Source organism: Chrysemys picta, chromosome 3 (genome assembly GCF_011386835.1).
Source record: "Chrysemys picta bellii isolate R12L10 chromosome 3, ASM1138683v2, whole genome shotgun sequence".
Lineage (NCBI taxonomy): Eukaryota > Metazoa > Chordata > Testudines > Emydidae > Chrysemys > Chrysemys picta.
Window position 1 is genome coordinate 157,574,984 of NC_088793.1, and position 16,902 is coordinate 157,591,885.

Below are 16,902 nucleotides of genomic sequence, written 5' to 3' on the forward strand. Positions count from 1 at the left end.
ATTGGCTACTGCGCCGCCCAATCAGGACGGGAGCTGTTATGCCGATAATAACTGTAAGCCTGAGGCGTGAAGGCGGCTCCTGAAGTCGCTGGTTCTAGTCTCAGGCTGGACGCCGCTGGGGGGGCTCAGGTCTGTATCCCTCAGCCCGGCCTCGAAGCTGCTGTATTCTTGCGGGCCCCAGCCCGGGTGAGTGGCAGATCACGGGTGTGCCGCGGGGTTGGGGCTCAGGCCTGGGGCTCGTGGCTTTGAGTCCCTGCCCTTGGGGCTCCCAGCTGCCGACTCTAGCACCTTCCTGGGGAGCTTCGCAGAGTGGGTGTCTCTATGGCCGCCCCAGCTGCTAGGGTCAGGAGAGTGCGTGAGAATCTGTTCTAGTTCACATCAAACTGTGTTTTCTATCCTTCTTCCTGCAGAAAAAAATCTTGAAACTGTGAAGCGACTACAGCCCCAGGGCTCAGAAAACAGAAACAGACCAAGTTTTGTTTTGTTTTCGGGGGGATGCTTGGATCATGATTTTGAAACATTTGGTGTTGGCAATACTGGGCTCCTATGCCTTTGGACTCTAGATCAGTTTAAACGCCCATTGCCTCAGGTTTCTGGCTTAGATTTGAACCCTGGCCTTAAAGAAGGTAGGTTCTGCTCTGGGTGAATGATAACATGGGGCAAACAGGAGGAAATCCCCGAAGGGATGACATTAAAAAAAAATATGGCCTCAAAGGAGAGAGGCCTTGCAGAAAGATAGTGAAGGAGCAAGGCTGTGTGGAAAATGGGAAAATGTGGAGGTGGTGAGGGAGGGTGGGCTTGTGGGGAGTGAACATATGAACTGCCATACTGGATCAGACCAAAGGTCCATTTAGCCTAGTATCCGGTCTTCATCCACAGAGGATAATGCTAGGTTAGGGTTACCATTCGTCCGGATTTACCCGGACATGTCCTCCTTTTTGTGCTAAAAATAGCGTCCGGGGGGAATTTGTAAATCACTCAAAATGTCCGGGATTTCCCCCCTCCCCGGCAGAGCAGAGCGAGTGGCTGGGAGGGCTGCAGGAAAGTCACGGGCTGAACTCCGGAGCAGCTGTAGAGGAGCTCCTCCTCCCCCGCCCCCTCCCTGCATTCTGAGCCGGCAGCTCCCTTGCAGCCCAGTGTCCCAGTCCGGCAGCACTGTGCAGGGCCAGGGACCGGGTTGTGTGTTGTGCTGGGGAGCGCAGCCACGTGTCCGGCTCGCACAGAGCCCAACACCCTGTTCTGAGCAGCAGGGTAAGGGGGCCAGGGGGCAGGAGAAGGGGCAGGGAGGTTCTGGAGGGGGCAGTCAAGAAACGGGGGGGGGGGGGTCGGGAATTCAGGGGGGGGCTTTTTGGGGAGAGTGGAGAAAGTTTTGGGCAGTCAGGGTACAGGTAGGGGGTAGGGTCCTGGGGGACAGTTGGGGGGGGTCTTAGGAGGGGGCAGTCAGGGGACAAGGAACAGGGAGTCTTAGGTAGGGGGTGGGGTTCTGGAGGGCAGTTAGGAGCAGGGGTCCCAGGAGGGGGCAGTCAGGGGACAAGGAGCGGGGGGCTGGGAGTTCTGGGGGGGGGGGAGCTGTCAGGGGGCAGGAGTGGGGAGAGGGATCGGAGCAGTCAGGGGACAGAGAGCAGAGGGGTTTAGATGGGTTGGGAGTTCTGGGGGGGGCTGTCAGGGGGTGGGGAGTGGTTGGATGGGGCGTGGGAGTCCCAGGGGTCTGTCTGGGGGTGGGGGGGGTGGATAAGGGTTGGGGCAGTCGGGGGACAAGAGGCAGGGAGGCTTAGATAGGGGGTGGAGTCCTGGGGGGCAGTTAGGGGCAGGGGTCCCAGGAGGGGGCAGTCAGGGGACAAGGAACGGGGGGAGGGTTGGGGGTTCTTTGGGGGGCGGGAAGTGGGAGGGGCTAGGGCGGGGCTCCTCCCGTCCTCTTTTTTGCTTGCTGAAATATGGTAACCCTATGCTAGGTGCCCCAGAGGGAATGAACAGAACAGGTAATCATCCAGGTAATTGCCCAATCCCAGCTTCCTAGTGAGAAGATGAGGGCTGTGAGAGAGCAAGGTCTGTTGAGAACTGAGAACATGGGGCCGCAAGAGAGCCAAATCTGGATTTAAACATTGTAGTAACTAGCAAACATGATCATAAAAGTTATATAAACCCTGTGAAACGGAAATGGATTTCTTTTAAAGTTGAATATATTTCAAGTTTTCCCAAGTTGGAAGGCCCCTCATTAAGCTGGAACTTGGCTATGTGCAGAATAGATTTTTTTTTTTTTTTTTAACACAAATCACTGGTTTCTCTGTTTAGCTCAGAGACGACACAGCCACAGCTATTTCAAAGGCTTGACTCGCAGCAGACACTGTGTCTCAGGCTTAAACTGAAATTAAAGCTGCTAATTTCAGCAAGAGACTAGATGTTATAGAATTATAGTGCTCCTAGGGACTCCTGTTTTTTTTTTTTTTTCTAAATTCATTTAACACTGATTAATTTTAATTTAAAAAAGCAAAAAGCAGGAACAATCATTCATGTTTTTCCCTGTTTAATTTTTTAAAAATTTTATTTTTCTTCGGCTTACTGATCTGTGATTGTTACCCCCATAATTGCAGAGGTAGAGACCATGGCCCATCAGATTGCTTCCTTAGACCTGCCCATGTTATAAAGCTCATCTAATTGCCCTTTTAGAACTAACAAACAAGCAAAAATAGTAGCGAGCTATTATCTGCCTTAGGGAGATATACTTAAAACCCAAAACTCCCAGATCTGAATCACAATGGAAGCTGTTATTTCAGGTTACTTATATTGAAATGAACAAACCTCAGTCGTGTGGCCATGTAAACAACTAGGAAAGCAGCTAGCAGTGCGGGTCTACAAATATGAGAGGACAAATTAACCAGAGCAGCTCCAGACTCCACTAATAAAATGAGGAAATGCTAGCTGTGGTTTTGCTGACCATAAAAGGAAGGGTGGGGGGGAGGGTTGCAAGGGAAAGAGTGGGAGACTTGGCAGGGGAGGAAGAAGGGAAGACTAAGGAGGAATATATTTCTCTGAGTCAGTAAATCAGATTAGTTGGTTGTTACTGTGGAACTCAACTGTGGAAGAGCCTTTAGTACTTGTGCTGCCACAAGTTAATAAATTGCTACTATGAATATTATATGTAGTATCTAGGGTGACCAGATGTCCCGATTTTATAGGGACAGTCCCAATTTTGGGATCTTTTTCTTATATAGGCTTCTATTACCCCCCACCCCGTCCTGATTTTTCACACTTGCTATCTGGTCACCCTAGGAGTATCAACAATCCTGGTGGAAAGGGGAGAGAGTATGCAACAGTGAGTGAAGGCAATGTGTAGAATAAAATCTTCAGCCTAATTTTTTCAAAGGTGGCCAGACTTTTGCCTCATTTTCAAGTACTCAACTTCAGATACCTTGGGTCTGACTTTCATAGGTCATGACCAACTCAACTCTAATTGAACAAAGTGGGTGCATTGCTGGGGCCTTAACAGACTAGACAGTCCAGCCCAGATGGTCTGATTCTCTACTATCTTGCATCTTGTATAATCCTTGACAGCTCTGCAAAGTGGGTGTAAAAATGCTACCATTTTGATTTGGTAGTGTTTTATGCCCACTGAAGAGGTGGTAATGATTACACAAGGTGTAAGACAGTAGAAAATAAGGCCAAAAATATGTAACATTCTGCAGTTTAACCTCCCACCAGATTTAGGCCAAAAGTTTCAAAAGTGGCCCTTGATTCTGTGAGCCTCACTTTTTCGGTGCCTGGTGTGCATCACTTTAGGTCTAATTTTCTGAGGTGAAGTCAACTGAACCTGTAAGTGTTCAGTTCCTCTGAAAATCAGGCCCAATTATTTGGGTACCTAAAATCAAAGGTTATTTTTGAAAATTTGAGCCCTGGTGAATGACCTGTTCCAGGTATATAATCTGCCACTTCACTGTGTTGTTTTTAACTTGTTTGGAGGCCAGAGTATTTTCTTGCTGTGTTTGAAACATAGTCATAACTTTGAGCTTGGCAGTTATTTATTTATAAATTATATTTTTGAATGTGTCCAAAACTGCCCAAGTAATCTCCAATGAGTACAGTGATAGATATGAATCCTAGAATTTTTTCTGTAGGCTGCCTGTCTAGTGAAATGTAATATATACTGAACATTCATGTCTGTTGAGCCAATAATATTTGAGTACTTGGGAATAAAAAAGCAGCTCTATTTAAAAATAAGACACAAGTATTGAACTTCCTTTTCTTTTTTGGCCTCCTTTCTTGAATTGTGTTCTTGTGTACTTTCCATTTGAAAACTTATTCTACTGACTCTGACTCTTCCATCACTGTTAGGAAGTTGTATATGATATGCAGCCTCAGTTTTCCTTTCTCAGTCTCATTTAATGTATCCTAGCTATAGTCTCTTATACCACCTTAGATAATGCCTTTCCTTCCTGGGATTTTGTGCCATGAGAAACTGTGAAGAAATAACGTAAGCACTGGTGTAGCAGAGTGGATCTCACATGTGCTTTTCCCTCAGGCCTTCTCCTTTCATCTAACCTGCATGTGCATGATTAACGATGTCTCTTAGAGCAAGCTTCTGCATGCCTTGCCACTGCAAGTTCAGCTCTGTATAGTTATATTTCTGTATCTGAATTCCACATGGTGCGTTCTTTGTTTTATGTCTACCACCTTCCTTGTCATATGTAAAATGTTGGGAAAAAAAGTAGAAAAAAACGTATGTCATCACATTTTAGGGTCTGATTCTCAGAGATGCTGAGCTCCCACAGCCCCTACTGACATTAATGGGAGTTGCAGATACTCAGCACCTCTGAGGATAAGGCATTTGTTTTCCCGTTTTTCATATTTTATGCTTTTGTCTAGACTAAGAAGCAGGTGCCATGATCCCATGTGCAAATATATTTTTCATTCCTGGATAGAGTCCAAATGATTAATTTCTGGAGCTTTGGAGTAGAACTTAATGCTCTTTTCTGTCATTGCTAAAACACTGCTACTAGACCAAGCAGTCTCTTCATTGTACGCTATGTTGTTACATTATGGATGTGAATAGAAACAATAGGCCAAACTCTGCTCTTAGTGACACTGTTGTAAATACAGAGTCACTATTTTGTGCATATAATGTTGTAACTTAGAGCAGAATTTGGTCTAGTGTGGCTGATCTCAAACCAGGAGTAATGTGAACTTCATGAAGTTATCTGGGTATAAAAGAGCAGAGAGACTAGAATCAGGCCCAGTGACTTTGGACACCTATAGTAGAATGAGGCGCTACTAAGGAAGTTAGAATAAGATAATTATTACAGCCTAGAAACTGGTTCATGTTTAAAGTTGACATTTTCACTTTTGTTCATGATAGGTCCAATCCTGCTCCCATTGAAGTTAATGGCAAAACTCCGGTTGATTTCAATGAGAGCAAATCGGGCTTGGAGATCTGTCATAGAAGCCAGTGACCATCCCTTCTGTTAATTTGTGTATACTGTAATGCACCATGGGCTTGAACTGATCTAAACATCAGTCTGGCAAGGCCAGATTTTCAAGGTCTTTGGGGCCTAAAGATGCAGCTGAGCACCTACTGGGATTTTTGAAGTGTCTAAGCATGTTAGGTGGCTAACCTGCTTAGACGCTTTTGAAAATCTCAAAAGACCTCTATGAACTTTTAAGCACCTAAATATCTTTGAAAATCTGGCCCACAATCACAAGCAACCCAAGCTCTGTGGTGGTTTATAACATGGACAACCAAACCGTAATTCCCTTCATTGCACTGCTCCTGAAGGAACACAGGTATGTGCTGCACCTTTCTATGGGTTGTGTCCTTGAATCACAGTCTTGTCTGAGCAATTACTAAATAGAGACATTTATTAATTATATTATTAAATAAATAAATTACTGATTTTTCACTTCTGTAGCATCAATCATCTGAGAAGCTCTAAGGACTTTACACCAATAATCAGAGTGGTCTTACAAGATAATTAAGTATTGCTATAGCCATTTTACAGATGCTGAAATAAGACACAGTGTGGTTGTGACTTTCCCAAGGTCACACAATAAGTTAACTGTAGAGGTAGGAATAGAATTCAGGAGATTTGATTGCCAGCCTTTTGCTCTAACCACTAGACCTTTGTCATTTAATGAGGTGATTTTGCATAATATAATTGCAAGGATTTGTAGGCACATATTTGAATAGCCATTGAAATGTCAAGGGATGTATCACCACAAATGCATTTCAGCCTGCCGTTAACGGAAGTTACTCTTTCACTTTCTGGGCACTGCTCTGAAAATTTTCACGCTACCCTGAATGTTTATATCTGTTAGGGAGATATGTCCTTTTCTGTTAAGTGGTGATGGTGCTCAGTTTAATCCCATCAGCGTAATAATTTATTCAAAGTAATGTGCTGTCATACAGGAGACATATGGTCGAGAGCAGAATCTATATTGTCACTACTCTGGCCATGGAGACTGAAAGTGTTCTAGCAGTCCTAGAATTGGTCTGCAGGGAAAAGAACAGCATCTGGCTGCCAGCTCACGAAGCAGCAATTGTGCCGCTTTTCAAACAGTCAGATGTTGTTAGTATTAACTACTTGTAGATTTCATATCACCGTTCAGTGGAATTTCTGAGCTTACGGAGGATAGGGCCAGATCATCAGCTTGTGTAAATGGGAGATGCATTGATCTCTGACATTACTCTGTAAATAGAAGGGAAGCTTTTACTTGACAGTAAACTACACCTTTGTACCACTAGAGCTATATTGAACTAGAAACTGATGTAGTTAAAGCGGCACAACCCCCTGGTGTGGACATAGTTATACCAGTAAAAAGATGCTTATGTGGCTGTAGCTTAAGTTTCTTTATACAGGTATAACGGTGTCCACTCTAGGGGTTGTACCACTTTATAAGGTATGTGTACGCTGAAGCTGGAAGGAGTAAAGCTAGCATGCTAAAAATAGAAGTGTATCTGCCATGGCAAGACTGGCAGGAGAGTATATAGCTATGGTCTCAGCTGCGATAGTACTCGGGGATGCTAGCCTCTCCTGCTCTCACCGCTACGGCTACGTTGCTGTTCTTAGTGTGACAGCATGATAAGTGCTGGTGCAGGTATTTCCCCTTCCTCCCCACTCCCTGTTGGGGCTGGCCCAGGCCCCAGCCATGCCCCCCTGAACATTCCTCCATGCCCCCGCAGAGGGGCATGCCCCACAGATTGGGGACCTCTGGCATAAACCATCTCTTACATAAAGTACATAGCGTAATAAAATTGTTACAGGCTCCTTGCATACTGGTGTAGAAAAGTAGGGCTGGAAGGCACCTCAAGAGGTTATGTTGTCCTTCCCCCTGTGCTGAAGCAGGACCAAGTATGCCTAGACCACTCCTGAGTGGTGTTAATCTAATCTGTTCTTAAAAACTTCCCATGGTGGGGATTCCACAACCTGTTCCAATGCTTAACTATCTGTTTCAGAGTGACATTGGTTGTTTAAGATGAAAGAAGCTAGTGCACCTGTGACCTATAAGCTGATCCCAGCTGGGCTTAAAAGAGGGCATCTAGCCCCCACAAGGGAGGAGATTGGCCAAATCAGAGAGTTGGTGGATTAGAGTCTGAGGGAGAGTCAGGAACGGGCTGGTGAGAGCTGCCTGCAGGGCTGATGAGGGGGTGAAATGGGGGACAATTGTACTGCGGGCCCCTAAAATGTTTGTAATGTCTGTGTAAATAAAATGAAATGTGAGGGTGTGAGGTGTCAACGAATATGATGTACTGAGTCCCCAAACTTCTCTCAATGGGCCTAGTTGCCTGAGAGCCAAGAGAGAGAGAGAAACACCAAGCAAGAGCTGCAGGGGTTAGTTGGAAGGAGAGCAGTAATTGAGCTCATGAAGAGCTTGGAGGAAAGCTGTTGGTGAGAACTGACCATAGCTGAAGGGGACCCCTGATGAGCAGAAGGCTTGGGCAGTGTCCTCTAGCAAAATGGAGAAGATCCAGCGTGGTCAGGGGAAGCTGACTCTACAGACAGGAGGGTGGTTGTGGGAGGATGGGGATCCCCTGAGCAGCAGCAGGACTCCTGGGCAGGTAGGCCTGGAAGAGTGGAATACTGCCAGAGGGGAAGCCCTCAGGGTGAAGACATGAGTGAAGGGCTGAGGGAAGCCTACTCACTCAGGCAGTGTGGCCCTGGACTGGGGGCCAAGGGAACTGAGAACAAAATACTGCTATTGACTCTTGGGTGGGTGACTTGCTGGTGATATTCCTGGGAGAGGGGAATGAGGAAAAACTTGCTGATTGTTTAGTGTGGAAATTGGAAAATAGTTTTACTACAAAGCTTTGAGGGAATTACTGCACTTGTGTATGTGACCTAGGGTGCCTGCGGTAGCCTTCACTGGAAATGTCAAGGTCAGGGCAGGCTGCAAAAGGGAGAGCAGATGCTCCCAAGACTGGTGGGTAACACTGAAGTTAACTCCCCCAACCAGTCAAAAACTGTGCTTCTGATCCTCCATGCTGGTTATCAAGAAGCCAAACAGAAATCTCACCTTTATTGCATTCCAGTTTGCTGGCTCTCTTCAGCACATACATCCAGTACAGTGAGAAGTTATTTAAAAAACTCTGCTCACATATACAAAATGTTCATCTGACCCCAAAGGGTCAGCCACATTACCAGGTCAGTATAGGTTGCATCTTATCCAAAATATCATGCTGGCAGCCAATCCTTTAGTGTCTAATACTAAAGGTTTATTATAAAGGAAAAAGTAAGAACAAGAAGAGAGATGTTAAATGGTAAAAGTCACATAAAAACAAAGACTTCAAAGTTGTATCAGGTTCCTAGCAGTATTAGTGAGCTTGCTGGCTTGAAAGTCCCTCTGGAACACATCCACAGCTTAGATGAGTCATTCAGTCCTTTGTTCAGAGCTTCATTTGTAGAAAGGCTACTCCAGAGGTAAGAAGCAGGCCTGAAGACAAAATGGAGAAGGTGCAGCTGCCTTTTATAGCCTTTTGCCATGCAGCTTGATTTCCTTTGTTCCAAACACAAGCTGCCCAGCACATGGCCTGGAAGCCTTAGAGTTCTGTTCATAGGCATGCCCCTGCATGCCTTGCTGAGTCATAAGGTGTATCCCTTGCCTTCTCTCAATGGGTCAGTTGTATACCTGATGTTGTATAGCTGATGTCCCTTGATGGGCTGTCAAGCAGGCTAGGCGGTGCTAATGCCAATCTGTCTGGAGGTGTCACACTGATGCACAGCGTAAGTTTGGAACTACAGACATACCAAACATATAACTTACAATACAAAGGTGATACAAACACATAAACGAGATTATCATACCTGGCAAATTATAACATTTTTGCAGATACCTTACACGACATATCTGGCATAACTCAGTGCAATTTCACAATATTGGTATTCATAATATCCTAAAGTGTCCCCCAGATTCCATACAGCATCACAGTGTATGTGAATAAATTATTCCCAGATGTATTTTTTGTATTGGACACTCAGAGACTGTTCCTTTGCATGGGCTGTAGAAATGGGAAATTGAGGCAGGCACACTGGTCATGTCCGTGCCTGCTGCAAGAGGGTGCCTTAGGAAAAGATTGCTTTATGATGATATCTAATCTAAATCTCCCTAGCTGCAAACTTCCTGTCCTATACTTAGTGGACATGGAGAACAATTGATCTCTGTCCTCTCTAAAGCAACCTTTTACATATTTGAAGACTAACATCAGGTCCCTCTTCGGTCTTTTTTTCCTCAGGACTAAACATGCCCAGTTCTCTCAATCTTTCCTCATAGGTCATGGTTTTTTAAACCTCTTAATCCAATTTGTCCTTATCTTTCTTAAAGTGTGGTGGCCAGAACGGAACACAGTACTCCAGTTGAGGCCTCACTAGTGCTGAGTAGAGTGGGGCAATTACCTCCTGTGTCCTATGTATGACACCCCTGTTTTGTTAATGCATCCCATAATATTTCCCTTTTTCACAACAGCACCACATTGTGGGTCACAAATTCAATGAGTCAACGATAACCCCTAAGTCCTTGTCTGCAGAACTGCTGCCCGCCCAGTTATTCCCCATTTTGTATTTGTGCATATGATTTTTTTTCCTTACTAAGTGTAATACTTTGCACTTGTCTTTATTGAATTTTAGCTTTTGATTTCACACCAATTCCCAAATTTATCAAGGTCATTTAAAATTCTGATCCTGTCCTCCAAAGTACTTATAATCCCTCCCACTTTAGTGTCATCTGAAAATGTTGTAAATGTACTCTATTTCATAATCCAAGTTGTTAATGAAAATATTTTTCAATCAGTTGTTCACATACCTTATAATTTTATCTAGAGCATATTTTTCTCGTTTGCTCATGAGACTGTCATGTGAGACTTTGTCAAAAGTCTTACTAAAATCTGGATATTTCATGTCTGCTGCTTCTTCCTAATCCACTAGGCTGGACACCCTGTCAAAGAGGGTTGGTTTGGCATTATTTGTTCTTGACATTCTGTTGATTATTTATCACCCTATTTTCTTATAGCAGATTGGAACACTGAAGAGGTATTTGTATTTCATAGAATGCTGGTGCAGGTAGAGTTTTTAGATTTACATTTAAAATGAAAGTTTTAAAGGAGATTAATGAACGTTTTTATCCCCCTCCCCATTCCTGGAATGGCGTGAAACACTCAACTTCGTTTTTCTAGCTCTACAATATTATAAACCCTGAAATATTATACATATAAAGCATGTTTTACCCAGACCTGGAGTAGCTGTAGGGCATTATACTGATCAAGAGGTCCAGTAGAGACATCTGAAAGCCAAGATCCATGCCTTGAATTGCTTCTCCACACCCAGCTTGCAGAATTTCCATTATGCACCTTGACACAGAGGTCACTGTGTTGATCTGGGCCTTTGATAGGCTTAGTTTGTTGTTGCAGAGGAATTAAATCTTCAAAGCTATCAATCTGACAACATTTATAAGTTTTAAAACAGTTTCAAAAATAAGGAGGGGGAGAAATGTGTGTAGGAGTGGGAGGAGTCTGGATTAATTCCATGCAAGGATTTGTACTGTAACTTTATATGGAAGGGGATAAGCTCTGTCAAGATTTGAAATACACATACAGACAATCTCCTCCTAAGTGATTAGAGTATTTGCCTGTTATATTAGCAAGTATTGCTGACCTGTTTGTTGGTAAATACAAAGCAGATTATGAGCCTAATCTTGCTCCCACAAGAGTTAATGGCAAAACTCGCAGTCACTTTTACAGGAGTGGGATTGTGTCCTGACTGTATCAGATCAAGTCATGTCAAAAGTATATACATGAAGGATGTGAATTTATAAACAAAAATCTCCAACTAGATTCTCCGCAGGCACAGGAGAGATGAGGGGCCATCAGGAAGCTGATTGTGGCTCCCTGAGTTTCCTCATGTCCCTGAGTGACCATCTAGCTGCTGAACATAGCCAGAGCTCAGTTCACTCAGGCCATACCTCCTCCTGGCCCCTGATCTACTTCCTGCCCCTGGGAGGGTAGTGTAGGAGCTAGCTGTGCTTCCTAGGGACTCCCCCATCCAGAGGAATTCCCAGCTATGGGGATGCAGCCAGTCTATACTCCTTGTGCCACCTGAACAGCACAAAGAGGTTGGAGCAAGGCTGATCATCTGCCTGTACAAACCAGTTGTTCATCTCCTACCATATTACCCTGTTTCTAAAGAAAAATGGATAAGTCTGTGTTGCTATAATATTAACTTTCCTTCTGTACAGTTTACTTTTGTTGATTTAAAAACAAAGCTAATGCCAGGAACATTTGCAAACATAGCATTTGCTATGCAAAAATATACACACAGTTGCTTTGAACTAAATTCCCTACAGAGATGCGAAAGATTGTGAGGCTGTCACATTCTAGGATTCAACAAAGACCAGTACAGGTGTTTTGTCACCACCTGTCCTGCAAGTCTGGGTACCTTAAATGCTATGCTGCTGTGGCTAACAGCCTGGAGGCTAACACCCAGCCTACAGGCATTCAGGGCACACCATGGCTTCCACTGTCCATTTACTGTTAGTGACACCAGCACACACACACACCTAGGGTATATCTACACTACGGGATTAATCCGAATTTATATAATTCGGATTTGAAAAACAGGTTGTATAAAGTCGAAATGTATGCGGCCACACTAAGCACATTAATTCGGTGGTGTGCGTCCAAGTACCGGGGCTAGCGTCGATTTCTGCACTGTTGCACTGTGGGTAGCTATCCCATAGTTCCCGCAGTCTCCCGCGCCCATTGGGATTGTGGGTTAAGATCCCAGTGCCTGATGGGACAAAAAACATCGTCGCAGGTGGTTCTGGGTACAGCCTCACCTCCTCCCTCCCTCCCTGCATGAAAGCAACGGACGGCAGACAACCATTTTCGCGCCTTTTTTCCTGGGTGGGTGAACACTGCAGACTCCATACCACAGCAAGCATGGAGCCCGCTGAGCTCAAGACAGCAGTCATGAACATTGTAAACACCTCGCGCGTTCTCGTGGAGTTTATGCTCAGCCAGGACCAGAAAAACGAGGCGAGGAGGCAGCGGCGGCGGCAGCGCAGCGACAAGCATGATGAGGACATGGACATGGACACGGACACGGATACAGAATTCTGTGAAACCACGGGCCCCGGTGCTTTGGAGATCATGTTGTTAATGGGGCAGATTCTATCCATGGAACGCCGATTCTGGGCAAGGGAAACAAGCACAGACTGGTGGGACCGCATAGTGTTGCAGGTCTGGGACGATTCCCAGTGGCTGCGGAACTTTCGCATGCGTAAGGGCACTTTCATGGAACTTTGTGACTTGCTGTCCCCTGCCCTGAAACGCCAGAATACCAAGATGAGAGCAGCCCTCACAGTTGAGAAGCGCGTGGCGATAGCCCTGTGGAAGCTTGCAACGCCAGATAGCTACCGGTCAGTCGGGAATCAATTTGGAGTGGGCAAATCTACTGTGGGGGCTGCTGTGATGCAAGTAGCCAAAGCAATCACTCAGGTGCTGCTACGAAAGTTAGTGACTCTGGGAAATGTGCAGGCTATAGTGGATGGTTTTGCTGCAATGGGATTCCCTAACTGTGGTGGGGTGATAGACGGAACCCATATCCCTATCTTGGCACCGGAGCACCAAGCCACCGAGTACATAAACCGCAAGGGGTACTTTTCAATGGTGCTGCAAGCACTTGTGGATCACAAGGGACGTTTCACCAACATCAACGCTGGCTGGGCGGGAAGGGTTCATGACGCTCGCGTCTTCAGGAACACTACTCTGTTTAAAGGGCTGCAGCAAGGGACTTACTTTCCGGACCAGAAAATAACCGTTGGGGATGTTGAAATGCCAATAGTTATTCTTGGGGACCCAGCCTACCCCTTAATGCCATGGCTCATGAAGCCGTACACAGGCAGCCTGGACAGGAGTCAGGAGCTGTTTAACTACAGGCTAAGCAAGTGCAGAATGGTGGTAGAATGTGCATTTGGCCATTTAAAAGGTCGCTGGCGATCATTATTGACTCGCTCTGACCTCAGCCAAAAGAAATCTCCCCATTGTTATTTCTGCTTGCTGTGTGCTCCACAATCTCTGTGAAAGTAAGGGTGAGACCTTTATGGCGGGGTGGGAGGCTGAGGCAAATCGCCTGGCTGCTGATTATGCGCAGCCAGACACCAGGGCGATTAGAAGAGCACACCAGGAAGCGCTGTGCATCAGAGAAGCTTTAAAAACCAGTTTCATTACTGGCCAGGCTACAGTGTGAAATATCTGTTTGTTTCTCCTTCATGAAAACCCGCCCCCTTTATTGACTGATTTTCTGTAAGGAACCCACCCTCCCCCTTCCCCCAGCTTTCTTTCAAACCAAATAAAGTCACTATCATTTAAAAATCATTTATTCTTTATTAATAGATTAGAAAAAGAGGGAGGGAACCCGGGTGGTATTTGGGAGGAGGATTGCTGGGAAGGAAAAAGCCACAAAGAAAAGGTTAAAAAAATGACAGCCTTTTGCTTGGGCTGTCTACTGGGGTGGAATGGGAAGGTGTACGGAGCCTCCCCCCCCCCCCGCGTTCTTACACGTCTGGGTGAGGAGGATACGGAACATGGGGAGGGGGGAGGGTGGAACAGGGGCTGAAGCGGCAGTCTGTTTTCCAGCAGCCGTTCCTGAAGCTCCACCAGACGCCGGAGCATGTCTGTTTGCTCACGCAGCAGCCCCAGCGTTGCATCCTGCCTCCTCTGGTCTTCCTGCCGCCACCTCTCATCTCGAGCGTCCCTCCTGTCCTCACGTTGGTCCCTCCTGTCCTCACGTTGGTCCCTCCTGTCCTCACGTTCACTGGCTACATTCCTATACTTTGAAACTGTTTCCTTCCACTCATTCAGATGAGCTCTGTCACTGCGGCTGGATTCCATAATTTCAGAAAACATCTCGTCTCGCGTTCTCTTCTTACGACGCCTTATCTGTGATAACCTTCGGGATGGAGGAGGGAGACTTGAGGAATTTGCAGCTGCTGTAGGGAGGGGAAAAAAGAGAGACTTGTTTAAAAAGCTACATTTTGCAGAACAATGCTTATACTCTTTCACGGTGACCAACACTATTCACATTACATAGCACATGTGATTTCTGTGCAAGGTCGCATTTTGCCTCTTAATGCTGAGTGCCTGTGGCTTTGCTGCTAGAGATCACAGGTCTGGGCAACAGAATTCGGCTTGCATGCGGCCATGGTAAGCCATTGTTTTACAGCTTCTGCGCCCTCCTTTCCCACATACCAAGCATAGCCTGTAGAGTGCTGCGGTTTTTCTGTTAACATTCAGCAGCAGCAGAAAACAAACTAACCACCACCCCCCCTCTCGCCATGAATTCTCTGGGATGATCTCTGTACCCCTCCCCCCCACCGCGTGGCTGGTATCAGGGAAGATCCCTGCAGGCACCAAACTAACCACACACACCCCGCCGCCGCCCCCCTCCCGCCATGAATTCTCTGGGATGATCACGGTACCCCTCCCCCCACCGCGTGGCTGGTAACCGGGAAGATCCCTGCTAGCCAAACGCGAAAAACTCAGGGCCAATTTCCCATCTGCGCTTGGCTAACTGCAGGGAAGGATTTATTTTCCGCCACAGGCAAACAGCCCAGTAGGAACGGCCAGCTCTGTCCCCTTAATTAAGTTCCCGTATTTCAACCAGGTTACCAGGAGTGATATCACTCTCCTGAGGATTACACAACAAGATAAAGAACGGATGTTGCTTGAATGCCAGCAAACACCGGGACCATACGCTGCCAGGCTTTGTCAGGCAATGATACCAGATTACTTGCTGCAAGCATGGCGTGGTCAAGTGTCCTACCATGGAGGAGGGAATAAGGATGCACTGCCCAGAAACCTTGTGGCAAGGCTTTTGGAGTACCTCCAGGAGAGCTTCATGGAGATGTCCCTGGAGGATTTCCGCTCCATCCCCAGACACGTTAACAGACTTTTCCAGTAGCTGAACTGACCGCGAATGCATCCCAAGTCCTCAGGGCAAAGTAATCATTAAAAACCGTTTGCTTTTAAAACAAGTTTTATATTTTAAAAGGTAAACTCACCTGAGGTCCCTTCCATGGGGTCAGAGTCTTGGGTACTGGCTTGGGAGGGTACTTCAGTCAGGGTGAGAAAAAGATCCTGGCTGTTGGGGAGAACGGAGTGCTGTGTGCTCTCTGCAAGCTCATCCTCATCCTCCTCATCCTCCTCTCCCCCATCGGCAGAATCCTCAGGCGTCGCTGATGAGACTATCCCCGACCCAGAATCCACGATCACAGGTGGGGTAGTGGTGGCAGCCCCCCCTAGAATTGCATGCAGCTCGGCGTAGAAGCGGCATGTCCGCGGCTCTGACCCGGAGCGACCGTTTGCCTCCTTTGTTTTTTGATGGGCTTGTCTGAGCTCCTTGACTTTCACGCGGCACTGCTCAGAGTCCCTATTGTGGCCTCTCTCCATCATGCCCTTGGAGATTTTTTCAAAAGTTTTTGCATTTCGTCTTTTAGAACGAAGTTCTGCAAGTACTGAATCCTCTCCCCATACAGCGATCAGATCCAGTACCTCCCTCACGGTCCATGCTGGTGCTTTTTCGATTATCAGCCTGCATGGTTACCTGTGCTGATGAGCTATCTGTGGTCACCTGTGCTCTCCACGCTGGGCAAACAGGAAATGAAATTCAAATGTTCGCGGGGCTTTTCCTGTCTACCTGGCCAGTGCATCCGAGTTTAGATTGCTGTCCAGAGCGGTCACAATGATGCACTGTGGGATATCTCCCGGAGGCCAATACCATCAAATTGCAGCCACACTATCCCTAATTCGAAATGTTAAAATCAATTTTGGCGCTACTCCGCTCGTCGGGGTGGAGTACAGAAATCGATTTAAAGGGCCCTTTACATCGAAATAAATAGTGTCGTTGTGTGGACGGTTGCAGGGTAAATTCGAATTAAAGCTGATAAATCCGAATTAAAGTCGTAGTGTAGACCAGGCCCTAGTCCCAAATTGCCCCCAAACAGTCTCCCTGCAGTGACCAGCTCTCTCCTGGAACACTCACAGAAAGTTATTAATTTTGTTGCTCCTTTAAAGATAGAAACAGCAACTTGTTACCTTGACTGGAGTTCACAGTCACTTCACTTCAATCAAAGCAGTGGGTTTGTTCAGATAAAACCTCTCTTTTTAATTATTTTACTTTTAAAGTGAGTTCAAGTATAAGGGACGGATAGAAAGGGGTACAAACAAAAATACGCTTTCTAATGGCTAAGACTTGACTTAACAAGCAATAGTCTTTGTTCAAGGTAGTTTCCTCAGCAATCTGCTTTTAGTCAGGATCCCCACAGAATCCAAAATGCTGGTATTCCTTGTCGCCTCAGGTGAAAGATAACTTAAGGTTTGTTCTCTCTCCCCCTCCCTCCCCTTTATAGCCCAATAAACCTTTCAGA

General features: G+C 46.1%; 1 protein-coding gene and 1 long non-coding RNA gene across 4 annotated transcripts in view; one reads left to right on the forward strand and one right to left on the reverse strand.

The window, feature by feature from the left end:
• Nucleotides 1–46: 46 nt before the first annotated feature.
• Nucleotides 47–16,902, forward strand: part of LOC101936592 (uncharacterized) — a 47,771-nt gene continuing 30,915 nt past the window's right edge. For all 3 annotated transcript variants that reach the window (XR_010600199.1, XR_010600200.1, XR_010600201.1), the window contains exon 1: nt 47–186. This is a non-coding gene — a long non-coding RNA (uncharacterized LOC101936592). The remainder of the gene's footprint in view (nt 187–16,902) is intronic.
• On the reverse strand, nt 13,727–16,051 carry LOC135982476 (SRRM2 protein homolog rsr-2-like). Its single transcript, XM_065589373.1, has 2 exons — nt 15,538–16,051; nt 13,727–14,466 (listed from the first exon to the last, which is right to left on the reverse strand). Exons 1-2 carry the CDS (start codon nt 15,926–15,928, stop codon nt 13,850–13,852), a joined length of 1,008 nt encoding a protein of 335 aa, XP_065445445.1. The 5' UTR covers nt 15,929–16,051; the 3' UTR covers nt 13,727–13,849.